General features: G+C 43.3%; 2 protein-coding genes across 4 annotated transcripts in view; one reads left to right on the forward strand and one right to left on the reverse strand.

Moving 5' to 3' along the window:
- The window catches only part of LOC110532463 (coiled-coil domain-containing protein 50), a 36,404-nt gene extending 25,485 nt beyond the window's left edge, over nucleotides 1-10,919 (forward strand). For 2 of the 3 annotated variants that reach the window (XM_036988473.1, XM_036988474.1), the window contains exons 6-13: nucleotides 1,508-1,586; nucleotides 2,798-4,234; nucleotides 6,093-6,211; nucleotides 6,478-6,561; nucleotides 7,654-7,788; nucleotides 7,913-8,004; nucleotides 8,910-9,010; nucleotides 9,102-10,919. In XM_036988473.1, coding sequence (XP_036844368.1) covers nucleotides 1,508-1,586; nucleotides 2,798-4,234; nucleotides 6,093-6,211; nucleotides 6,478-6,561; nucleotides 7,654-7,788; nucleotides 7,913-8,004; nucleotides 8,910-9,010; nucleotides 9,102-9,253 — 2,199 coding nt within the window. In that variant the 3' untranslated portion in view covers nucleotides 9,254-10,919. The remainder of the gene's footprint in view (nucleotides 1-1,507; nucleotides 1,587-2,797; nucleotides 4,235-6,092; nucleotides 6,212-6,477; nucleotides 6,562-7,653; nucleotides 7,789-7,912; nucleotides 8,005-8,909; nucleotides 9,011-9,101) is intronic. The other variant, XM_021616396.2, reaches the window with a different exon arrangement.
- Nucleotides 10,920-12,545: 1,626 nt separating this feature from the next.
- On the reverse strand, nucleotides 12,546-17,295 carry LOC110532464 (tumor necrosis factor receptor superfamily member 9). Its single transcript, XM_021616397.2, has 7 exons — nucleotides 16,697-17,295; nucleotides 15,936-16,055; nucleotides 15,649-15,792; nucleotides 15,455-15,527; nucleotides 15,122-15,243; nucleotides 14,886-15,038; nucleotides 12,546-14,677 (listed from the first exon to the last, which is right to left on the reverse strand). The coding sequence occupies exons 1-7, from the start codon at nucleotides 16,836-16,838 to the stop codon at nucleotides 14,565-14,567; spliced, it is 867 nt and encodes a 288-aa protein (XP_021472072.2). The 5' UTR covers nucleotides 16,839-17,295; the 3' UTR covers nucleotides 12,546-14,564.
- Nucleotides 17,296-26,605: the final 9,310 nt, after the last annotated feature.

Consider the following 26,605-nt stretch of genomic DNA (forward strand, 5'->3'; position numbering starts at 1 on the left):
TGTGATGCGCAGCCACTGTGGTCATGCTAGATCTCCCTCCATAATGGAGACAAGTCACCTACTGTGGCTCTGCATTCAGCAACACTTCCACTGTCTTTCTATTGCAGGCCACCCAGACTCTGTCTATACAATTAGAGACTAGTTGTCAGTCTTTATCATGTTGCAAGTTTCCAGGCATTATTAAATAGCAAAGATACATTAGTATTATGTTCTGAAGAGTCTTTGATGTATTGTTTGTCCTTACTGCTTGTTTGAGTTAACCCACTAAACTACCTGACAGTGATTGAGCAATTGGATCCTTGCAGTGGTGTAAAGTACTTAAGTAAAAAATACTAACTACTACTTAAGCAGTTTTCAGGTATCTGTACATTTTTTCCAAATTTGACTTAAACTACATTCCTATAGAAAATAATGTACTTTTTACTCCATACATTTTCCCTGACACCCAAAAGTAGTCGTTACATTTTGACAGGAAAATGTTCAAATTCTCAAGAAAACATAACTGGTCATCTCTTCTAAACACAAATGTTTAGTTTGTAAATTATGTCTGCGTGTTGGCGTGTGCCCCTGGCTATCTGTAAATAAATCAAGACAATTGTGCCATCTTGTTTGCTATAAGGAATTTGAAATGATTTAGACTTTTACTGTTGGTACTTAAGTATATTTGAGAAATTACTTTGGATACTTATATTTGAAACCAAATACTTTGACTTTTACTGTAGTATCCTACTGGGTGACTTTCACTTTTCTATTAAGTTATCTTTACTTTTACTCAAGTATGACAATTGAGTACTTTTTCCACCACTGGATCCTTATTTGAATTGTGATTTAAGAACCATGAGCCAATCATTTCTAGGTCTAATGCCATGTCACTCATACACCTGAACATGTAGCAATAATATATCTGTGGCTTGATGTGATGCTTTGCATCACACCAGTCATTCATGACCAAGAAGTAAGAACCCTGACCCTATTTCTCTGAAGATTCTTTGTTGTTGATATGGTTGATTTGACAAATGTTATTTTAGGGTAACAGGACTTGGGTCTTTACTGTTTTATTTTGTCATGTTGGGCCATGTTATACTGACACCTTGTGGTACTAATCTGTAATGTACAGAATGATCTCTTTCAAAGGTTCTCTGAATGTTGATGGGTGGAGGCTGAATAGAAAACCACAGTGATTGATGCCAGCGTCTGCCCACACATTGGCACAAGCCTACTTAACCTCAGCCATATGCTTGGCAAGCATTTGGAGGTTGACATATTAGGCATTTTCTGACTGACTCAGTACTGCAACTGAGCACAAACTGAGTGTGTGAAGGATACAATTAACATATTTATTCTCCTGTTCTGGGCTCTGAGTCAACCCTAAATCACTAGTACTGTTATATGATACTGAAGACAACCATTTTCTATAATGATTTTATTCCCATCTGCTGACTGAGTGTATTGTTACAGCTCTGGTTCCATGGATGAAACAATAATAGACCTAACCTTGTTTCCACAGGAAATGGCTAAACACATCCAGGAAGAGGAGGAGCTGAGGGTCAGACAGAGGAGCAGTGGGCAGGAAAGCCTCCGTGATGGTACAGTCACACTTAGTATCTGTTGCTTCATTATAGAAGAAAATAAACGGTTTGGGCCTCAAACAAGATTTCCAATTATTCCTAGGCATGACAATACTTTATAATTGAACAGTGTGCTTTATGAGTAAAAGGCCCCTCTGTTGACAGGGTCATTTGCTTTAGGGTTATTTTTTATCATCTATCTGGTTTCTTCTCTTTTATTCTTGAAATAATGTCTAATGGTGACAACGGTTGGTTGAATGATTGCTTTGGTTTAAATCCTACTTTGGGTGGTACCTGCTATTCTGACCTGTCCTCTTGATTTTATTATTTTACTTCTCAATGCTTTTTCACCATGGTTGGTGTACATACTGTTTCTTTTATGATCATAACAAGGATAAAATATGGCACAGAAGGACTTGAAATCCTAATCAACTCTGTACTCTTAAACTCTGATGAACCCTGATGATCAAGCCCTCCACACCTGGGTCATTGTAGCCGGTTTGTAGCTGTGGGCAAACGGGGATACCTAGCCAGTTGCACAACTGAATGCATTCAACCTAAATGTGTCTTCCGCATTTAACCCAACCCCTCTGGATCAGAGAGGTGCGGGGGGCTGCTTTAATCAGTGCCCGGGGAACAGGTGTTGTGAGTTAACTTGCCATTCTGCCCTTGAGCAAGACAGTTTTTCTACCTTGCCGGCTCAGGGATTCAAACTAGCAACCTTTCGGTTACTGGCCCAATGCTCTTAACCACTAGGCTACCTGCGTAGTAGGTGTAGAGCTGAAGTTACTTGGGGAGACTGTGCTCTAATCTAACCCTGCTTTGCTCTGCATGCTTGACTGCCTGTCCTCCTCCTCCTCAGCCGGACATTCCAATCTGCATCCACTTGACTCCACAGGTTTCCTGGCAGCCTTATCACTCTGGCAATCACTTGGCTCTAGCTATCTTGTTAATAACATGGACCATGGCACTGTGTGCGTTGTTTTGTCTGTCAAGCTTGTATTTAAATGTTCACTTATAGATAAATAATCTAGGATAATTTAATTACATGCCTCCTTGCTAAATATAAAAAATCATTATTACAAAATGGCATGTCTAGCATGGTCCCTTGTATATTGATATGAATGAACCCTGTGTTAGCCTGGCACCATTCACTGCGCCTGTCTAATATAAACCATTAACACCCACACTCACCTGCTTTTGTGTTTGCATGTTTGGCTTGATTATAGACGGTACCAATGTCCGTGGCTCACCCTCGTCATGCCCACGCCTGCCTGCTCTCAGCACCAGCCCTAGCCAGGGAGAAGGGCTGCACCATCAGCCTGCTACCAGCAGGTGGCAATGTTCCATGTCTAACACACAGCCGCAGTCACACTCTACTGCTGAGCCTCTGTATGAGACCCACAGGTCAGCAGGACAGAATAACAGAACACAATCATCACATAATGGACACTCTAATCCACCTAGACTCATCAGAAACTACCTCCAATGCCCTCCACCAGACTATTTGAGTGATGAAGGCTCAGAGGATGCAGACACTGTGTTCCCTGAACACCTCCCTCCATCCCGGCCCTGTAGACTGGAGAAATGGCTCAATACTGCCCCTAGTCGTTGCCAGGCTCCTGTGTACCAACTACCGGAGAGGAGTTACAGGAGTCTCGGCAGTCCCATCAGCTCCAGAGAAGAGCGCAGCAGGATGTGGGAGAGGGGAAGTGGAACAAGGGAGGAAAGGCATAGGGGGAGTTGTCAGGACAGGGATAGGGGGGTTAAGGAAAAGAGGGCTAGGATTTGGGATAAGAATCCCAGGGCAAAGCATGACCGGGGTTATGACAGGGACCCCAGGTCAGAGGAGGGGAGAGGGTGGCGCTACATCAGTAGTACTAATGACTCTGCCAGAGGGCTGCAGGATAGAGACCGAGACGGGGTTAGGAGGAGGTGGACCTACAGAGAAACCAGCGACAACAAACAAGTCCGCTTCCAGGACAATGCCAGCAGGCATTGTTATAGTTACCATGACGACAGCAGGCGCGCAGTAAATGTATGGGACCTGATTGCCCATGACTTAAGAGAGAGGGGTGTGGCCGTGAGGCAGAGCTTCCATGGGGGGTCAAGGTCATGGGGGGTCAGAGGTGAGGTCAGAGACTGCCAAGTGCATGATGGGGAAAATGCCATTGCCCACAGTGACTCTCATCATCAACAGAGAGCTTTTCTAAGAGCTGTCCCCACCAGGCGTAGTTACCATGGAGATGTCGGGGAAAGAAAGAGAGCCTCACAAAGCGAAGGCTACAGTAACCAAGGCCATGGAGGAGAGGGAGAAAGAATCCTTGAAAACCTGACCATAGTGGAGGGTAGTGGGACTGAGGTCAATGTTGAACACAGCAGAGGGAGAGGGGGGAGGAGGAGTAGTGGAGACTCTAGGAACAGGGTCAGCTCAGGTGGGGACCAGGAGAGGGATGGCAGGGATGATAGGCACCACCATAGTCAACGCAGGGTGAGGAGTGCAAGTGATTGCCAGCATGGCTATAAGCAGGAGGAGCAGAACAGCTCAGAGGAGGAGGAAGAGAGGAGGGAGGAGAGACCCCTGCGGAGAGCCCACCATTTCAGCCAAAGCTTCTGCAGTGGAGGGGCCTCCATCAGGGCCAGATCTAGGCACACCTCCAAAGCAGGTAACACCCTGAGCTGCAGGTACCTCAGCACTCTGAACACAGACCTGCAGGGGAGGTGACTACTGTACTCTCTACCCAAAGCTTCCCAACAACCTCTCTGTGTACATCTACTCCTCTTCACTTCCTCCCTCCTTCAACAATCAAATCTGGAAAAATCTACTCATCTTGGTTTCCTTGTGTTTAAAGGAGGGGCCTCCAAATCTTTTTATTTTTCTCAGAAATTAGATTTTTCTTTTGTAGTGTTCATTCTGATGGTCTGGGAAATACCTTCATCTGGATTTCCCTGATTTATAGACTAGCTGTTCTTCAAACCCCTCTCCATCCTTCATCTTTGTCCTCTCTTGAAATGATCTAAGAGATGATTGTTGTTCTTCTTGATGAACCTATTTTATTCTTAAATAAAGATTTTGTCAGGTGAAGTGAGATGTTGTTCTGTAGGGTCAGCCATAGTAGTGTGATGCCCCTGGAGCAAAATAGGGTTAAGGCCTTGCTCACTTTTCATCTTGACAGCACGGGTATTTGAACCAGCAACCTTTCAGTTCCTGGGCCAATGCTATCTGCTAGGCTACCTGCTAAAATTGTACATACGCACAATAAGCATATTTATCTAAAACATCTGTTAGTAAGCATTTATCCTTTGCCAAGATAATCCATCCACCTGACAGGTGTGGCATGAAACAGCACGATCATTGCACAGGTGCACCTTGTCTTGGGAACAATAAAAGGCCAGTCTAAAATGTGCAGTTTTGTCACACAACAAAATGCCACATATATCTAAAGTTTTAAGGGAGAGTGCAATTGGCAGGCTGACTGCAGGAATGTCCACCAGAGCTGTTGCCAGAGAATTTAATGTTAATTTCTCTACCATAAGCCGCCTCCAACGTCGCATTACAGAATTTGGGAGTATGTCCAACCGGCCTCAAAACCACAGACCACATGTAACCACGCCAGCCCAGGACCTCCACATCCGGCTTCTTCACCTGTGGACAGTCTGAGACCAGACACCCGGACAGCTGATGAAACTGTAGGTTTGCACAACCAAATAGTTTCTGACAGTTTGTGCAGAAATTCTCAGGGAAGCTCATCCGCGTACTCGTTGTCCACACCAGGTTTTTGACCTGACTGCAGTTTGGCGTCAGAACCGACTTCTGTGGGCAAATGGTATAGGCAGGCATAAGCTAGGGACAACGAACACAATTGTATTTAATCAATTTGAATGCGCAGAGATACCGTGATGAGATCCTGAGGCCCATTGTCGTGCCATTCATCCACTGCCATCACCTCATCTTTCAGCATGATAATGCACGGCCCCATGTCGCAAGGATCTGTACACCATTCCTGGAAGCTGAAAATGTCCCAGTTCTTTCACCTGCATACTCACCATTTGACAATGTTTGGGATGCTCTGGATTAACGTTTACGACTGCATGTTCCAGTTCCGCCAATATCCTGCGACTTCGCACAGCCATGGAAGAGGAGTAGGACAGCATTCCACAGGCCACAATCAACAGCCTGATCACCTCTGTGAAGGAGATGTCGCAATGAGTCACACCAGATACTGACTGGTTTTCTGATCTACTTTATTTTTTATTTTTTAAATTAAGGCATCTGTGACCAACCACTGCATATCTGTATTCCCAGTCATGTGAAATCCATAGATTAGGGCCTAATTAATTGATTTCAATTGACTGAGTTCCTTATATGAACTGTAACTCAGTCAAATTTTTGAAATTGTTGCATGTTGCGTTTCAATTTTTGCTCAGTGTACTTCACTAGATGTCATTTCATAGACATTTTAATCATACCTCATCACAGCCTTTATCTCTAAACCTTCCTGACCCAGGTCTTTCCTTCTACAGGAGCCGCGCTGCAGCCGGAGGAGGGGGTGTGTCTGGACCTGGGGGAACTGCACCAGGTGTTGCTGGATGAGGAGCTGGCCAGGAGGCTGCAAAAGGAGGAGGAGAAGCTATTGACTAGGGTAAGGGAGGATCATCCTACTGGCTGTACTGTGTTGGCTCACATCCAACTATGTTACTAAATGTCGCTGTCTGATAGTCTGTCTTGAAAATTTGAGGTTTTCAGGATTTAAATTTTTTTTTTTTTACACATTAACAAACATACAATTCTGAAACTTCAGAAGCTATTTTGAATATGTTCTTGGTCCTAGAGTCATGACATGTTCAGAGTAGATTCAGAGGAGTTACTGCAGCAACGCCATGCTGAGTTATCCTCTTGTCATTGCAGAGCTCTCCAGCCCATTCTTCCCTCTCTCAACATGACTCCTACCCAGAGGGAGACTTCAGAGTTGCGCAAGTGGCTCAGGATGAGGTAAGATAAAGGTGTAAAAGGAAATATCATGATTTTGGTATTATCTCCCAACAGAACTGACTGCAAGTGAGGCTATGATTTAGGTGAGAGGTCTTCAACCTTTCCTTGCCCAGGCACCGCTCCCAGGAAAACCGAAGACCCAGGGACCCCATCATACGTTAACAAAACTAATAATGGCGAGGAGAAGTAATCAACATTTTAAAATGAATAGATCTGCTAGACATTTTTTTCATTATTTTGACTTCCCACATTATAATTGGAGGAAGTGTAAACTCTAACATACTATTTGCTAGAAAGGTAACTCCAAACACATTTTTGCTTAGAGCAGCTGGTTAAACAAAGGTTAGCAAAAGTTTATGTCCAAGTCAATAAAACTTGCCAGTGGCCCTGGCCTGTTCGCGGTTGCTTTTTCAAAGCCCATGTTAGATACTCCAGCGAGTGTAATTGACTCTTATTTCACTCAATACTAGGAGTTAAAAAATAAAGTTGACATCATTAGAAATAAAATATTCTACTCTTTTCTACTGTAGGCATGTAATTCAAAAGTCATTTATTTTTTGCTTCTATATTTTTCGCAGACCCCCTGCGAAAAGGGCTCCCGAGTGGTGCGGTGGTCTAAGGCACTGCATCTCAGTGCTAGACGCATCACTACAGACCCTGGTTAGATCCCCAGGCTGTATCACAATCGGCCATGATTGGGAGTCCCATAGGGCGGCACACAATTGGCCCAGCGTTGTCCGGGTTAGGGTTTGGCCAGGGTAGGCTGTCATTGTAAATAAGAATTTGTTCTTATCTGACTTGCCTAGTTAAATCAAATAAAACGTTTTTCTAAAAAAGTACCTTTGAGGGCTGTGGACCCCCAGTTGAATACCCCTGATTTAAGGAGAGGTATATTACCTTCTTTAACTAGGGGATGTGCTTCCAAAGTTAATTTGACCTTTTTACCAACCGATCTCAAAATTCATCAGATAAATCATAGGCTCAGGTCATAGGTCCTTCAAAGCCTTGGGTTCAGCTAGAGTCCACCTGTCCAATGTGTAACAACATGCCTATTGTGTATTGACCCTTCGTGGTCACTGTGTCCTCTGTCAGGAAATCGCCCGCTTCATGCAGAAACAGGAAATACAGTCGAATCGGCAGTCACGTGACCTTAATGGCCCGGGATCACGACGTCAACAGCATGACCTGGCTGACCCCCACAACAGGAGAACTGTCAGAGAGAGACCGGTAGCTGCTGCTGGTTTTATGAGCCATTGTCTACATATAATGTTAACTATTGACACTATACGTTGACTTAACAGTCTTATTTCAAAACAATATTATAATAATAATAATGTGTTCTGTGTGTCAGATTCAGCGGGAGAGACTGGACTCTGAGGGCCTTCTATCTCCTACTGAGGAGTGTTCTCCAGACTATCAGGCCCCTAGCCCCACCTCAACACTGTGAGTCAGGCTTGGGCAGTATCCACATTTCCATAACTTCAAACCAACCATCCTGTAGTATGCGGTATTACCAAGTACATGTAAAATCCCATTGCGGATGCTAGCTAAATGTAAATGAGCGTATGCAAACATTTAATATGGTCTCTCAAACTATTTGCAGGGCAGACATCCCAGCTCAAAGTTATACAAGAAACTCAAACATGCTACTCACATTTTTCCTCACACACAAAACAACCGCAAGGTTCTTGATCCAGGAGGTGATTCTCTGCAGTTACCAAGATGAGCTTGATTTTTGTAGGAAGCTAGCCACTTGGATAACTCGTTAGTAAGTTAGCAAATAAAATACACAGTATTTAGCACATTTTAGACAGTTATAACACATCTAACTGGAAAATATTTAGCAAAGTGTTACTAGATCACCTGCGTTTCTAAACAAACATGTGACCGGCTGAGCTATTTTAAGGGAACTAGGCATACCTACTGGTAAGTACTTACTGGTAAGCTTCATAATGAAAAATAATGGAACAGATCAAATGATGAACACAATCTGCTTTATCTCCTAAACTAGTGCACAAGTTGACTGCAGGTATTTCAAGTCAAAATAAATACTTAAATGTAATAAAACTTTATTGAAAATCATACCATGAGTATTTCAAAATACCCCAGTATACCACCCAACCGTACTGTGCCACTCTAATGTAATTATATAATGCTGGGAAACCCCTGTCTGGAAATGCCCTCCTTAGCACCTGACTGATCTTATCATTTGCTGCTAAAATATGGGTCTTTTGAAAAAGTTTTTGCTATAGATTTGCTACCTGTGGAATGGACTGCAAACATATGTTTTGTAATAGATTAGGCTATGAAAAGTTCTATATTTCAACCTGCTACTTATATCCTTACAGATCACAACAGCCAATCAGAAACATTGCAGAGGAACTGGACCCAACTTTCAAGACCAAGAGACCAGGCAAGGAGAGCATCAGAGCGGGACAGACCATTTCTGGTAGGAATAACAATGTAACACCTGACCATAACATGTAGCTTCATATAGAGATGATGTACAGTTATAGGACCTTCTCTTGTCTTCTTAATAGGCCCATCCTCCTGTCAGTCTCATCCAATCCCCCACTCTGGCTTACATGACTTCATGGAGGAACCTACGTTCATCCCGCCCACGAAGAGGCAAAGCGCCAAATCAGGACGCGCCAAATCCAAAGAGAAGAAGGAGAACTGTAAGCAGCAGTGATGTCACAGTTAGAGATACTGGGCCTGGGTGTACAGGGAACAACCCCTCACCCCGCCCCATATCAATTTACACCCCCCCCCACACTACTTAACCTGGTCCGAGAGGACTATCTCCAGATACTTGTATTATTATTTAGTTGTCCCAACTAGCACTTTAACCAGTTAAATACAATTGGAGATTTTGTTTTTGTTTAAATTACTGGTGTAGATAAGACAATAATTTGGGTTCATATAACCTAATATAATTAACAAAGTGAAGAATTATAGTTGACCTGCCAATTATTCTCTTGTCTTCTGTGTTGATGAGAGAAGGTTAATATCAATCACTATGTTTTATTGTTTGTTACTTTTATTTGTTTCATTATTTAGTATTATTAAAGGGATACTTCAAGATTTTGGCAGTGAGGCCCTTTATCTACTTCCCCAGAGTCAGATGAACTCAGATACCATGTTTGTGTTTGTCCTGTATGAAAGAAGTTAGAGGTAAATATGTGAGCCAATGCTAACTAGCGGTAGCGCAATTACTAGGCGTCTATGGGTATCTACTAGCAGATACCCATAGACTTCCAGTCATTGTGCTAACGCTAGTTAGCATTGGCTCACAAATTTACCTCTAACGTTCATACTGGACACTGAGACAAACATGGTATCTGAGTTCATCTGACTCTGGGGAAGTAAATAGAGAGCCTCACTGCCAAAATCCTGAAGTATCCCTTTAATGGGAGATCTAAGTAACACTCCAATTCAAACGGCTTTAACCATACCCAACAGGGATTGCATCCAATCCCTCTTGTCAATATCTGTTTGAAAAATACCTGAGGAGCTCTCTATCAATACTATATCATTACTATCATGTCATTCACACCCTGCTAAAGTGACAAGTTTCCCAATTACTGGGAAATAGACTTGTCACTTTATGCTAATACTGTATTTCCCCAGTAAGCCAAGTCTATGGTAGGATATTGAGTCATATGTTTAATCCCTGGGATCCCCATGCTGTACATACTGTACTGTAGCCATCCTACAGCTAACACTACATCTTTAGTGTATGACAGGAGGACACTGCAAACCCAGTCAACAGAGCATACTGCTAAACCTTCTACCAGCAACCTTAACTGGACATTGATTGGTTATGTAAGTTCAACTACTAAAATACATCCTCAATGTAGTTTTTCCACCAACTCTCTGCTTCCCATCCTTTTGCAGCACTCATTCGAGTGCATTCAACAGACAATCATTGCTCTGTACTGTACATTTCCCTTCCTTTTATTTAAACAGCATTTTTTTGCACACATCATACAGTAACTGCACATTAGACAGGCACTGCTGGGCTTGTAGTTTGCTACAACTTATCTTTATTGCATGATTTTTGTTTACGCACACACAATTGTTGTTTACTTATATTTTGTGACCTATTGCCAGTTATTTTTTATGGAAGAGTTGCTTAAATGTCATCTTGTACAATGCTTTTATTTTAACATTATGGTCCAAATATTTTTTGCCTGTTTGAGCATGAACATTATTCATTCTGTTCTTCTATTTAAGTAGAAATGTTCATATTACTATTGAGACACATATATTAGATACACACACTGGCATTAGTGCTCTCGTAGGTTTCTGAGAAGTTTTTCTGAATACAATTAACAGCCATGAAACCTCAGCAGTAATATTGTCTTTTTCCTCTCTCTTAGGGAAACTTGCAGTGCCTTCGAAAAGTATTCAGACCCCTTGACTTTTCCCTCATCTTGTTACATTACAGCCTTATTCTAAAATGTATTCAATTATTTTTTTCCCCCTTAGCAATCTACACACAATACCCCATAATGACAAATACATTTAGCAAATGTATGAAAACATTTAAAAAACATACCTTATTTATATAAATATTCAGCCCCTTTAATATTAAGCTCAGGTGCATCCTGTTTCTATTGATTATCTTTGATGTTTCTACAAGTTGATTGGAGTCCACCTGAGTCCACCTAAATTCAATTGATTGGACATGATTTGGAAAGGAACACACCTGTCTATATAAGGTTGACAGTGCATGTCAGAGCAAAAACCAAGCCATGAGGTCAAAGGAATTGTCCGTAGAGCTCCGAGACAGGATTATGTTGAGGTGCAGAATCTGGGGAAGGGTACCAAAACATTTCTGCAGCATTGAAGGTCCCCAAAAACACAGTGGTCTCCATCTTTCTTAAATGGAAGATGTTTGGAACCACCAAGACTTCCTAGAGCTGGCCGCCCAGCCAAACTGAGCAATCAGGGGAGAAGGGCTTTGGTCAGGGAGGTGACCAAGAACCTGATGGTCATTCTTATAGAGTTCATCTGTGGAGGTGGTTGTCCCTCTGGAAGGTTCTCCCATCACTGCAACACTCTACCAATCATCCCTTTATGGTAGAGTGGCTAGACGGAAGCCTCTCCTCAGTAAAAGGCACATGACAGCCCGCTTGGAGTTTGCCAAAATGCACCTAAAGGACTCCGACCATGAGAAACTAAATTCTCTGGTCCGATGAAACCAACTCTTTTGCCTGAATGCCAAGCATCACGTCTGGAGGAAACCTGGCACCATACCTATGGTGAAGCATGGTGGTGGCAGCATCATACTGGGGGGATGTTTTTCAGAGGCAGGGACTGGGGGACTGGTCAGGATTGAGGGAAAGATGAACAGAGCAAAGAACAGAGATCCTTGATGAAAACCTGCTACAGAGCGCTCAGGACCTCAAACTGGGCAAAGATTCACCTTCCATCAAGACAACAACCCTAAGCACACAGCCAAGACAACACAGGAGTGGCTTTGAGACAAGTCTCTGAATGTCCTTGAGTTGTCCAGCCAGAGTCCGGACTTGAACCCGATCGAACATCTCTGGAGAGACCTGACAATAGCTGTACAGCAATGCTCCCCATCCAACCTGACAGAGCTTGAGAGGATCTGCAGAGAAGAAGGGGAGAAACTTCTCAAATACAGGTGTGCCAAGCTTGTAGTGTCATACCCAAGACTCGACGCTGTAATCAATACTCAGTACTTTGTTGAAGCACCTTTTGGCAAAGGGTCTGCATACTTTCGTGACATTTCAGTTTATTTTTTAATAAATGAGCAACAATTTGCTTTGTCTTTATTGGGAATTGAGAGGGAAAAAACAATTTAATTAGTTTTAGAAAAGGCTGTAACATAACATGTGGAAAAAATCAAGGGGTCTGAATACTTTCCGAAGGCACTGTATGCCGACCAGAAATGTGCTGTCGGAAATGTAGCTGATTATGACAGTTGGTTGGAATACAATAAGACAACCCAGTGGTATTTACTAGTTCTTTAATATCAAAACAAGAATATTACAGTACTTATTCAATCAGTACCATTTTATCATGGCCTATAACATATTGTATACAAGGCATAGAAAGTCCTAGGAGCCTGCCAGTCCAAGTACATATTCACATGAATGCCACTCAATAATCCATCAGTAACTGGCTCTTTAAAAACCCCGTCCTTAGATGACTGACAAGTCTGTGGTGGTGATGACTCATTAATACCTCTACTGTTATAAGCCCACTCCATGGGTGTGGGTTAACATTTTACACCATGTAGGCAATTATGGCCCCTATTGTGAATGTGAGATGTTCCATCTCAGTGGCCTATGCCTGTCACACTAGCTAAATACAGATACAGTTCAGACACCCTTGCGTAGTTACTGTAACTCCACTATGATACGCTACTCCTCTGTATACTCATGACAAGTCGAGGTTACATGAGTACAGATCTGACCAATGTTTCTACACAATCCTCTGGCTGAGGTGCTCTTTTTAACAGTCACGGGTCTTCCCTGCACTGTGTATTTCAGCATTCCAACGAGATCCCGTGAGCTTTAGTCAGACCAGTTTCATTGTGTTCATTGTGTACATTCCCAGCAGTGATGGTACATGATTAATATGACACATCAGAATCCCTCGGCTTTCCCAGCTCTGCTTAGTGGAGAGCCCACAGGGAGGTATCGCGTGTCAGACACTTTATCACAGATCTGTTATCCCATTGTACAGCACGTAGGATACCTTGTGAAAGCTATTATTTACAACCAGGGCTAAATGGCTTGAGTTAACATGCATGTATAAGCAAGCTAAAGGAACAGCCACAAACAATGATTGTGATTGCAAAACTACAGTGGTGAAAGGGTTTAATCAAACTAGGTTAAAGGTAGCCCTTTGGAATCACTTGCAATGCCTATTGCCTACATTATAAATTGCGTGTCAAGTACAATTTACATTTGTATTAGTTAATTTATTGTTCCAATGACATTAGATAAGCTTCTGTGTAAAGGGCTGGGGAAAGCCCCACATGAGAGGATTCCCTGACCTTTAGCATCCCCTACTACATTTGAGGAAAGTCCAGACCCCTCGCTTTCTGGCAGTGTATCATAGAGAAGAATATGACATATTGTTTCCCACACATGTCCTTCACTCTTATCCCAGTCAATACAAGCAGTACTTTCACACAAAACGCTGCTCCAAGTCCCGTACTGTATCACATTGGCACATTCCTAACAAAGTGCTGAGAAAAATACATTTTGTCCTTGCTGTAATGAATCTGTGTCACAGTAATGTTAAATAGGGGTATTTACTTCTGCTCAGTAACTGTGGGCAGCGGAGTTTAGCCTTACAGGAAATACGTGAATATGATATAAGGCAGTGGGAGGCATGTGGGCAGTCACATCTAGCTGCCTGTGGTTTACACTGTTGCTTCAACCCCACATTGCGCTGTATTATACAAAAACGGCATGACTCTGCTCACACCCTCGCACATACAAATGTCAAGTGTAGCATTTCATCACGTTTAGGTCATCTAAACTATTAACAGGAAACTATGCTAATAAAACCAGGAAATGTACAAGTATGTACATAGTTGAACTAATCCAGCAGCAGATACTTGATACAGTAACTGCTGGGGAATCTAACTAATGAATAGGTCAAATAATGACAATGTTTTTTCCCCCTGAACTTCCCCACCACTACTGACATTTGAATATCAGTTTACTGGCTGACATAAATTGTATACTTTCACAGAAAGTCATTGTTACATAGAGATCTCAATATTCACATCTTTGAATGTGCATGTAAGATACAAACAAATACTGGGGTATTAAAGATCACAAATGCTCAAAATGATCTGAACCTCTCAATTCCTTAGTGACAGCGTGTGGCATGAACAATCAGTCTAACAGTACTGGAACGATGTGTTGGCCAATCACTGGAAAGGCATCAGAGAGCCAGTGTGTGAGGTAGTGGCCTGTAGATCATACCTAGTATAACCTCGCCACTCCCAATCACACAGGCAGGAGCTTGGTCTCAGAGTCCTGGGAGTGCAGTGTTTCAGAACTGCTGCCCTGTTCCTGCTGAGGGTGGTGGAAACTGACCTCTATCAGGCTCCTCGGCTCATCTGAGATGGAGAGGGGGGGATATAGGGGAGCGAGGGAGGATCAGGGAGAGAAGATTGAGTTTATATTTGAATCTGAGGTTAAGATAAAGCTGTTTGAAAGCTTACAGAATATTGATCCAGTATGGATGAGTTGTCCCCTGATAATGAGGAGGAATATGATTACCTGTAGGAGGAATTGTCCCCTGATAATGAGGAGAAATAGGATTACCTGTAGGAGGAGTTGGCACAATAAGGTTTGGCTCATTGTGGGTTGTCTTCTCTGGTTTCTTTTTGTTGTTGATGATGATGACCAGAAACAAGATAATAAGGATGATAAAGACTCCACACGAGGCCGTTATAGCCCAAACCAGCCCTGTGCCATCTGGGAGTAAGAGGTTGGCATCTTTCAAACAAGGTGATATTACAACATCAATTTTGCCATAGTGTTAGATTCACAGGTCTTACCTTCAGAGCCCCGTTTCGTAGGTAAGGTAATCACTTGGGGGATTGAATTGTTGGTAATGCCGCACTTGCTGTCACTAACTGCATCTCCCAAGGCCACAATGTGTTCATGGGGATGGGGACAGCTGGGACAGAGATGGAGAAATAAAGATTCAAGATTGTCTTTCTCCAACACCAGATTACATTGAGTAGCCATGGTGCAGGATTTTTCTTCTGGGTTGCCATGATTTGCTGCATACAGTAATAATTTGTTGGCAGATTAATGCCATGGCATTAGTACTACCAGTACACCAATATTGAATCAAACTCAGAGTTTAGGGGGAAATTCAATCTAACCTTGTTCTCCAAAGCTTACACTTCTCATGGATTTGGTCACTGAAGGTCCCAACTGGACAATTCCGGCAGGAGCCTATGAAGACAAACAGGCAGAGGTTTGAGACTTGGTGAATAAGTGTCCTGAGATTGAGTCTTATTAGGCATGCCAGATAACTTGTATGACTTTAGTGTTTGCAGGTACAGATGTGTCTTACGTGCAGCGGGAAGAGGTTCCTGGCCCTTTCCACACTCCTGGACACAAAAGGAGCAGTGGCCATCACCACATCTGAGTCCTGCCTTACAGCCACACTCTGTGTCCCTGCTTCTTGTACAGGCCTTCTTAAGGGTCAGGGCCCCACCTACACACACACACACACACACAAAAGCATGCGAAAGTGGAGTAAAATGAATAATTGTTAAAAGTCTAATTTATCAAACAATAGACATTTCAGTTCAGGGGTAAATAAATCATGTTAAAAGCTCAAATATCCTGGTGACATACCTACGCACTGAGTACACCTGCGACAGGAGAATGATGTTGTGTCAGTTGTGTAGGTCTCATTCCTACAGGGAACACACAGCTTTTTCGGGTCTGGACCACAGGGAGTCACCAGACGGTTCCCTACACAAATACACACACAGACAACATTGAACGTACTATATTGAAATCAAATCTGCATCCATAATAACTCAAGAGTCAGGTGATTAACATCAAATTTGCTTCATCAGTAACAATTGCAGTGGACATGAATATATAAGGTAAATGCTTTTGATAGGAATCTATTTCCCTTCCCACATAGAGCTAAGTTTATCATTGATCTGATCCCGGGTGATCATTATCCATCCCCTTTAATGTGGTCCTATTAGAAACCACTGAAAATCAACTGGGTCACTGTGGTATAACCACTAAAGAGGAAATAATATTTAATTCACAACCTGGGATACACTAGATTATTCATCCCCATGAAAGACATGGGCTCTATTCAATCTGCCTCCCAGAAGTTAATTCGTACAGTTTTGTTGACATTTAAAGGCAATGTTCCAGCTTTAGCAGAGACATCATTCACGGTTAACGCTGCATATCAATCAGAAATTAACTTTACATTTCTATCGCGGAATCTGTAACGCTTCAGATTGAATAGACCCCATAATTTAACCAGATAAACCCTCTAGAATTGAATTCTCAAAATCCAAGCCATATTAAATTAATTTACCGAGTACTGTTAAAGTTAAACCATATAGTTGCCTAGTTTAGAAACTTACCTGGATGGCAGCTTTCACAGCAGATATCCGGAGAACCAGCAGAGGTTCTCCATTGCGCACAGCCTATCGTTATCTCACCAGTGCTACTCAGACAGCCCGGTATGAGCAGAGAGAAACACAGTACCCTGAGTACCAGATGCATCGTCTTTCACAGCCCTCCAGACCAAATATATAGCTACGGGACACAGCCGGGCTATGGATTCCAGATGACAGCAGTGCAGGTGAAAACAATAACAATCCAAATAGAATTGACATTAACAATGGTAATTAATCTGCTTGAAAGCACCTTCTTGTACCAGTAAACCCAGATATTACTAACTGTCCTTGCCTTAATGTACCCTACCATTGTCTTGAGGGCGTGGCTAAATATGTATTGACGGTATGAAAACCAATGATTTTTATGTTTTGAACCCAGCGTGCCAAAAAAAAAAAAGCCTGCCTTCATCGTGGCACTCCCCCCCACGATTGTAAAAAAAAAAGCCTGCCTTCATCGTGGCACTCCCCCCACGATTGTAAAAAAAAGCTGTAGAATGCATTTTGATTTATTAAATTCGTTATTGACACATTTATTGTATTACAGACACCTTAATGCATACTTTTATATTATATTATGTGAGCTAAACATACAAATATTTATTTTTAAATATATATAATTTTTTTTGATAAAGAATACTTTTTTGAGATTACTAATGTTACTGTCCCATCTACAACAACAAAATACTTAATTAAGCAATAAGGCCTGAGGGGGTGTGATATATATAGCCAATTTACCACGGCTAAGGGCTGTTCTTATGCACAACGCAGAGTGCCTGGCTACAGCCCTTAGCCGTGGTATATTGACCATATATCACAAACCCCCGAGCTGCCTTATTGCTATTATAAACTGGTTACCAACATAATTAGAGAAATACAAATAAATGTTTTATCATACCTGTGGTATACGGTCTGATATGCCACGACTGTCAGCCAATTTCTTCTGCCAAATGAACACACTTCTAGTGGCAAATGTGTGAAATTATAGCCATGGTATAAAAGGGATAATCAACTCGGGGCTCTATACGTTCTCTGGAAAATAATGCAACTCCGTGGAAGGTCACTTTACTGGAATATCCCTTACTTAAATTAATTTTAATCATGATGGTGCAATCATACTTATCAAATTGTTTTTCCAAGTTGTGTTTCCAACATTAAAGAGGCAGTGCAGTCAAAAACGTGATATTCTTGTGTTTAATATACACTGCTCAAAAAAATAAAGGGAACACTTAAACAACACAATGTAACTCCAAGTCAATCACACTTCTGTGAAATCAAACTGTCCACTTAGGAAGCAACACTGATTGACAATACATTTCACATGCTGTTGTGCAAATGGAATAGACAACAGGTGGAAATTATGGGCAATTAGCAAGTCACCCCCAATAAAGGAGTGGTTCTGCAGGTGCTGACCACAGACCACTTCTCAGTTCCTATGCTTCCTGGCTGATGTTTTGGTCACTTTTGAATGCTGGCGGTGCTTTCACTCTAGTGGTAGCATGAGACGGAGTCTACAACCCACACAAGTGGCTCAGGTAGTGCAGCTCATCCAGGATGGGACATCAATGCGAGCTGTGGCAAGAAGGTTTGCTGTGTGTGTCAGCGTAGTGTCCAGAGCATGGAGGCGCTACCAGGAGACAGGCCAGTACATCAGGAGACGTGGAGGAGGCCGTAGGAGGGCAACAACTCAGCTGCAGGACCGCTACCTCCACCTTTGTGCAAGGAGGAGCAGGAGGAGCACTGCCAGAGCCCTGCAAAATGACCTCCAGCAGGCCACAAATGTGCATGTGTCTGCTCAAACGGTCAGAAACAGACTCAATGAGGGTGGTATGAGGGCCCGACGTCCACAGGTGGGGGTTGTGCTTACAGCCCAACACCGTGCAGGACATTTGGCATTTGCCAGAAAACACCAAGATTGGCAAATTCGCCACTGGCGCCCTGTGCTCTTCACAGATGAAAGCAGGTTCACACTGAGCACATGTGACAGACGTGACAGAGTCTGGAGATGCCGTGGAGAACGTTCTGCTGCCTGCAACATCCTCCAGCATGACCGGGTTGGCGGAGGGTCAGTTATGGTGTGGGGTGGCATTTCTTTGGGGGGCCGCACAGCCCTCCATGTGCTCGCCAGAGGTAGCCTGACTGCCATTAGGTACCGAGATGAGATCCTCAGACCCCTTGTGAGACCATATGCTGGTGCGGTTGGCCCTGGGTTCCTCCTAATGCAAGACAATGCTAGACCTCATGTGGCTGGAGTGTGTCAGCAGTTCCTGCAAGAGGAAGGCATTGATGCTATGGACCGCCCGTTCCCCAGACCTGAATCCAATTGAGCACATCTGGGACATCATGTCTCGCTCCATCCACCGTTGCACCACAGACTGTCCAGGAGTTGGCGGATGCTTTAGTCCAGGTCTGGGAGGAGATCCCTCAGGAGACCATCCGCCACCTCATCAGGAGCATTCCCAGGCATTGTAGGGAGGTCATACAGGCACGTGGATGCCACACACACTACTGAGCCTCATTTTGACTTGTTTTAAGGACATGACATCAAAGTTGGATCAGCCTGTAGTGTGGTTTTCCACTTTAATTTTGAGTGTGACTCCAAATCCAGACCTCCATGGGTTGATAAATTTGATTTCCATTGATAATTTTTGTGTGATTTTGTTGTCAGCACATTCAACTATGTAAAGAAAAAAGTATTTAATAAGAATATTTCATTCATTCAGATCTAGGATGTGTTATTTTAGTGTTCCCTTTATTTTTTGGAGCAGTGTATATTTCGACTCTGAGGTTGGAATAATAATGTGAAATTGTGAAAATGATAATGCCCCTTTAGTGTAAGAGCTGTTTGAAAAGACATTAAATTTCAGCTTGTTTTGCATGGGTGGGGTTTTGATTGCCTGGCAATATCACCAGGTGGTAAAAGTTAATTGACCAATAACAGAGTTTGCCCTCCTCTCTGCCAATAACAGCTAGTTTTCAGGTTACATATCCCTCCCATTAGGCTCCTCCAATTAGGCCCTTCACTCCCAGACATTCCTAGCTAAATTCTTGCTTGAGAAATTGGTTTTTGCTAAGAAGACATTTTTGACCATTTAATTGAAAACAATCACAGTAAGGTACTAAATTGTTACCCAGAAAGGATTTGATATTGAGTTAAAAACGTCTGCAGGAGAATTTACCCGCCCAAGTCCAATTCTCCATGGAGACACAGCACTTTGAATTTACATCATGATATATTGGACTTGGTTCAATCAATCAATCACGTTTATTTTATAAAGCCCTTTTTATCAGCAGATGTCACCAAGTACTATACAGAAACCCAGCCTAAAACCCCAAAGAGCAAGCAATGCAGAGGCAGAAGCACAGTGGCTAGGAAAAGCTCCCTAGAAAGGCAGGAACCAAGCAAGAATACAAGAGAGAAACCAGATTCCGAGGGGTGGCCAGTCATCTTCTGGCTATGCCAGGTGAAGATTATAAAGCTGTGTTCACATTGGCAGTTTCAAATGACTCAAATCCTATTTAGTTGCATATCTGATTCGAATCTGTTCTTTTTCCTGCAGTCTGAACAGCCAGCCATAAAGCACATGGAATTGGATATTTCAAGCCATATTTAAAATCTGATTCCTGGCCATGTGACTTGTGTCTGACTGGTCAAATCTGATTTATTTACCCTCAAGTGGTTTTTAGACTGTTATTTTGCATATCTTGTTGCTTGCTAGCTACTCTGTTGACAGTTTGACAAGAACATGTGGTAGATAACTAGCTTGGTAATTGTTTACAAACAAATAAGTGAATGTTCTAGAAAGCTAAACAGCTACCTAGCTAGCTAGTTGACTGCTGTGGCTAGTCAAAAAGGACTTGACTTGAGACTTTAAAAGTGTTCTTACCCTATGATTTTGAACATTCAAAGCAACTGGGAAACGTCCATGACAGGCACTGTTGTCACCTTAGCTTGCTACATAACTTCTGAGTGATGGGAAGCACAAGCACCACGACCAATCAGCCTACACTAATGCACACACGCACACGCACACACACACACACACACACACACACACACACACACACACACACACACACACACACACACACACACACACACGTCATTACTATGACAACTAGCATAGCCTTGTCAGCTGATTACTGCTGTCTGAACACACACAAATCCGATTTGGTCACTTTTAACTTGCTGTTTGGACAGTCCATAGTGCAAAACGGATTTGAAAACTAAACTGATTTGAGCATTAAGGCCTGACATATCCTCATGGGGTTCTCTGTGTTACAATAGTAGTATTGTACTGAAAGAAGAACAAAAGAAGAGACAAAATATGTTATGATCTCACACAATGGAAGAATGTGAATGTCCTCTTAGGACAGGGAGGAAGACATTTCTCGGCTGAGAACAAGGCCATACTGAGGGAGAGAAAGTAGCATCAAGGGAGGAAAGATAATATTGTGCAGAGCAACACATGGTTTGGGAGAAGTCATTACAAAACCTTTCAACTTTCTTTGTCATTCCCTTGTGCTCATCCGCTGTTGTTTTGACTGAGTCAACCTGACTGGAGAGACTGCTGCTATTCATATTTCACAACAGAGGAAATAGGAGCCTCACCACAAAAGGAGAAGCAACATTGCTGAACTGATGAAGCTTGGAAATGGAAAGTGAAACAAAAAGCAAGTTTTGTCATGAAAGTACCAATGACTCCTTCCAAAACTTTGCCATGCATGGGAAACACAATAGATCACCACATTAGATAACATTTGGCTGCATACAATTCCAAGCAAACAGATCAAGCCCTCTTTAAATAGTTTAATTGAAATAGGGAGAGCTGTGACACACTTGTCTGGAAAGGAGGTTGTTTGTTACTGCAACATTTGCTCAGAAATTGTGCAACTGGTTTGATTAGTTCTCGCAAATTTGATTTTTTTTTTTTTTTTGAGACCTCTCGTTGTCTGGATATGATAATCCAACCGTTGTAATGGAGAGGGCCTGTGCTCGTGGGGTTGTGTGTGTCTGAGTGTGTGGGTGTTTGAGTGAGAATGTCACAGAGGAGAACCAACCAGAAAAAGCACAGCCCCTTCATTATCGACGCATCTCGCCGACAACATCAAAGAGCCATTCCAATCTCTGAAGCCAGGAGGACTTTGAGAGTTAGGTGTTAGCCAGATGGGAAATCCATCCAGGGGAACATACACTACATGGCCAAAAGCATGTGGACACGTTCTCGTCAAACATCTCATTCCAAAATAATTGCCATTAATATGGAGTTGGTCCCCCGCTTTGCTGCAATAACAGCCTCCTCTCTTCTAGGAAGGCTTTCCACTAGATGTTAGAACATTGTTGGGTTCAGCCACAAGAGCATTGATGAGGTCAGGCACTGATGTTTGCAATTAGGCCTGGCTCGCAGTCAGCGTTCCAATTCATCCCAAAGGCGTCCGCCAAGCCCAGATTCGTCCGTCGGACTGCCAGATCGTGAAGTGTGATTCATCACTCCAGAGAATGCGTTTCCACTGCTCCTGAGTCGAGCTTTACACCACTGTAGCTCAGCTTCCAGGAGTTGCTAAGGATGGAGGTTTAGAGTTTAGTTGCTGTTCCCAATAAGTTATTCCTTAAGAGACGTCCAGGGGAAAAAAGGTGATGCATTGTCCATCCTGTGGTTAGAGACTCCAGCATCGCTTGGGTTAGCTATGGGAGGGGGGAGTTAAGACGTGGGACTCAGCCCTACCTCAATGTTTGGGGTAGTGCTAAGATTAGGAGCAGGTTAGGATGTACCTAAGTACTTTTCGTTGAGTCCATTGGGGTGTTTTGTATTCGTATCTTAATCCAAGCATTTTCACTGCTCTTGCTTTGTTGATCCGACCAATAACGATGTTCCAGGCCCATGATTTCCAACACTATTCATCCGTGGTATTTAACCTGGGGTTAAGGTTGTGGTTGAGGCTAGGGTTTTTTAGTTAAGTCAATTTATTTTTTGTATGATTTAAACAAAATGGGAGTAGGTACCGTTGAAGAATGGGATCTAAAATTAATTAGGCCTCTGTTGTTAGACCCATCCCTTGTGTAAGGTCTGCTTCCAACTCACACTCTCAAACACATAGATCCCCTGAACACAGCTCACTCTTCAGCTCACTTTCCAGCTCACACTCTCAAAGACATAGATCCCCTGAATGCAGCTCACTCTTCAGCTCACTTTCCAGCTCACACTCTCAAACACGTAGATCCCCTGAACGCAGCTCACTCTCCAGCTCACTTTCCAGTTCACACTCTCAAACACATAGATCCCCTGAACGCAGCTCACTCTCCAGATCCTAATCACCTGAAAACTGATCACCTGTTCACACACCTGTATGTCATTATCACACACTATTTAGTTCAGTTCTCCACACCCCATCATTGTGAGGTGTTGTTTGTTTTGTGACACACTTCTATTTGAAGTGTTGGGTTTCCTGTAATTAATCCTCCTGTGTATGATCGTTTTGGCCTGCCTCACTAATGATGCCTATTACCTGCCTGTAATTATTAGTTGTTGTTAATTGTTTTTAATAACCTGCCCCGGGACTGCGGTTGAAAATTAGCCGGCTGGCTAAAACCGGCACTTTTACTGAAACGTTGATTAATGTGCACTGTCCCTGTAAAAATAAAATAAACTCAAACTCAATTTAGCCTATCGGATTTCCTGTTATCAACCTATTGCCTGATCTCCCAGACGACGTTACTAGCCTTTTCCCTGCCTGTACTGTTGCCTTGTTTGGACCCCCTGTGAATGACCTTCTGCCTGCCCCTGGACCCAGCTAACTGCTTCCTCCTGTGTATGACCTTCTGCCTGCCCCTGGACCCAGCTAACTGCTTCCTCCTGTGTATGACCTTCTGCCTTCCCCTGGACCCAGCTACCTGCTTCCTCCTGTGTATGACCTTCTGCCTGCCCCTGGACCCAGCTACCTGCCTCCTCCTGTGTATGACCTTCTGCCTGCCCCTGGACCCAGCTACCTGCCTCCTCCTGTGTATGACCTTATGCCTGCCCCTGGACCCAGCTACCTGCTTCCTCCTGTGTATGACCTTCTGCCTGCCCCTGGACCCAGCTACCTGCTTCCTCCTGTGTATGACCTTATGCCTGCCCCTGGACCCAGCTACCTGCTTCCTCCTGTGTATGACCTTCTGCCTGCCCCTGGACCCAGCTACCTGCTTCTTCCTGTGTATGACCTTCTGCCTGCCCCTGGACCCAGCTACCTGCTTCCTCCTGTGTATGACCTTCTGCCTGCCCCTGGACCCAGCTACCTGCTTCCTCCTGTGTATGACCTTCTGCCTGCCCCTGGACCCAGCTACCTGCCTCCTCCTGTGTATGACCTTCTGCCTGCCCCTGGACCCAGATACCTGCCTCCTAATGTGGTCCTTTGCAAATAAACACCTGCTGAGCCCTGCGCTTGAAACCAGCTCTCTGTCTCCCATCGTGTTCATTACACCTTGGGAGTATGTATTCTTGAAGTTGGGTAATCTCCACTAAATAATATTTAGAATTGGGTAACCTGGTTAAACTGTTGGGGTAAATGTTTTGCACCTTTGTGTTGCTGTCTCTGATCTTCTTTCAACCTTTCACACACCCAACTTTGTCCAACACACACAGGTGTAGGATTTAAGGTCATCAGGACATGAAACGTCAAAAACTTAATCTGCCTACACATGTTACATCAATAGCACACCCCCACTTCTCCCACTCTGAACAATACTTGCGTACACACACACAGCATGTTGAAGAGTAGGCCCCTACGACTACAGCCTGTCATAGTAACACTGTCTAGTAAAAGAGCTGCTCACAGCCAGTTTGTCAAAGTGAGGGCTGAGGTGGTTTTGAGTAAAGTTATTGACACATAACAGAACCTTTTTATATAGTGGGCTTAGATATTTGCATCGAACAGGGCCATACTGAAACTACGTCACTCCACATTTCACGCAAACCTTTCCACCAGCTGTGCAACACAGCCATAGTAGTCACCACATGTTCTGGGCTGTAGCTCTGAAGAGGCTTGCTCTAGTGTCTACAGTAAAAGTGCCACCTCTGCAGCGGGGTCACCTCCTCTGCCTCTCCTGGGCCACAACAGAAGCGTCACTTCCTGTTAGAAGCACCACATCCTCCCACTCGTGTGACTGACGGGTAGCATGTCAATAGGGTCTCATGACGTCCCAGCGGGGTCTGCTCTGGCCCGGTGTGATCCTCACTCAGGCTCAGACTGTCAGCCCACAGGGAAAGTACAGCAGTGTTTGTACCAGTAAGTTCCACTCGGAGGCGGGTAGATTTACCAGCAAAGCATATACCTTTGTCAAGAAAAAAGACAAGACACTACAGAATGTATTGCCTTGCCAGAAATAACACCACATTTGCAAACCATGGTGTATAGTGTACACTTATTCATTGTGCACTGGCACACATCAATTCAAACATTATCCACCAGTTATATACTCCTGAGACCTAGCAATTCATTTTTGTCCTCTAATAAACATAAGTATTTGGTCTGTATCTCTAAGGCCATACATGCCACTGTGCTAGGTCTGTTGTACATTCTGAGAGAACATTCTGGCTTTTCAGTGATACCACGTATGGGGGTGTCACCTTGATAATATTTTTTTTATAGCAGTTTGTTATATCTGGAGTACTTTTCCTGTCTTATCCGGTGTCCTGTGTGAATCTAAGTATGCTCTCTCTAATTCTCTCTTTCTCTCTCTCTCTCGGAGGACCTGAGCCCTAGGACCATGCCTCAGGACTACCTGGCATGATGACTCCTTGCTGTCCCCAGTCCAGCTGGCCATGCTGCTGCTCCAGTTTCAACTGTTCTGCCTGCGGCTATGGAATCCTGACCTGTTCACCGGACGTGCTACCTGTCCCAGACCTGTTATTTGACCATGCTGGTCATTTATGAACATTTGAACATCTTGGCCATGTTCTGTTATAATCTCCACCCGGCACAGCCAGAAGAGGACTGGCCACCCCACATAGCCTGGTTCCTCTCTAGGTTTCTTCCTAGGTTTTGGCCTTTTTAGGGAGTTTTTCCTAGCCAACGTGCTTCAACACCTGCATTGCTTGCTGTTTGGGGTTTTAGGCTGGGTTTCTGTACAGCACTTTGAGATATCAGCTGATGTACGAAGGGCTATATAAATACATTTGATTTGATTTGATTTCTTTCTGGTTCTGGCTACAATCACAATTACCATCACAATTAGCACATTTTATGGTAGGTGTGTGTAATTGTCTAATTGATTTTGAACTTTGACCTGTGTACAAATGGTCTTCTGTGCAGTAAAGACCCATGATGATCACAAGGATCTACACTGAACAAAAATATAAACGCAACATGTAAAGTGTTGGTTCCATGAGCTGAAATAAAAGATCCCAGAAATGTTTCATTTGCACAAGAAGTTTATTTCCTAAAATGTTAGTGAGCATTTCTCCTTTGCCAAGACAATCCATCCACCTGACAGGTGTGGCATATCAAGAATCTGATTAAACAGCATGGTCATAACACAGGTGTATCTTGTGCTGGGGACAATAAAAGGCCACTCTAAAATGTGCAGTTTTGTCACACAACGCCACAGATGTCTCAAGTTTTGAGGGAGCGTGCAAATGGCATGCTGACTGCAGGAATGCCACCAACGCTGTTTTAGAGAATTTGTCAGTACATCCAACCGGCTTCACAACCGCAGATCACGTGTATGGCGTTGTGTGTGCAAGCAGTTTGCCGATGTCAATGTTGTGGCGGTGGGGTTATGGTATGGGCAGGCATAAGCTACTGACAACAAACACAATTTCATTTTATCGATGACAATTTGAATGCGCAAAAATACCGTAACGAGATCCCGAGGCCCATTTTTTTAAAGGTATCTGT

The sequence above is a fragment of the Oncorhynchus mykiss genome, chromosome 9 (genome assembly GCF_013265735.2).
Source record: "Oncorhynchus mykiss isolate Arlee chromosome 9, USDA_OmykA_1.1, whole genome shotgun sequence".
In the NCBI taxonomy this organism is placed as follows: Eukaryota; Metazoa; Chordata; class Actinopteri; order Salmoniformes; family Salmonidae; genus Oncorhynchus; species Oncorhynchus mykiss.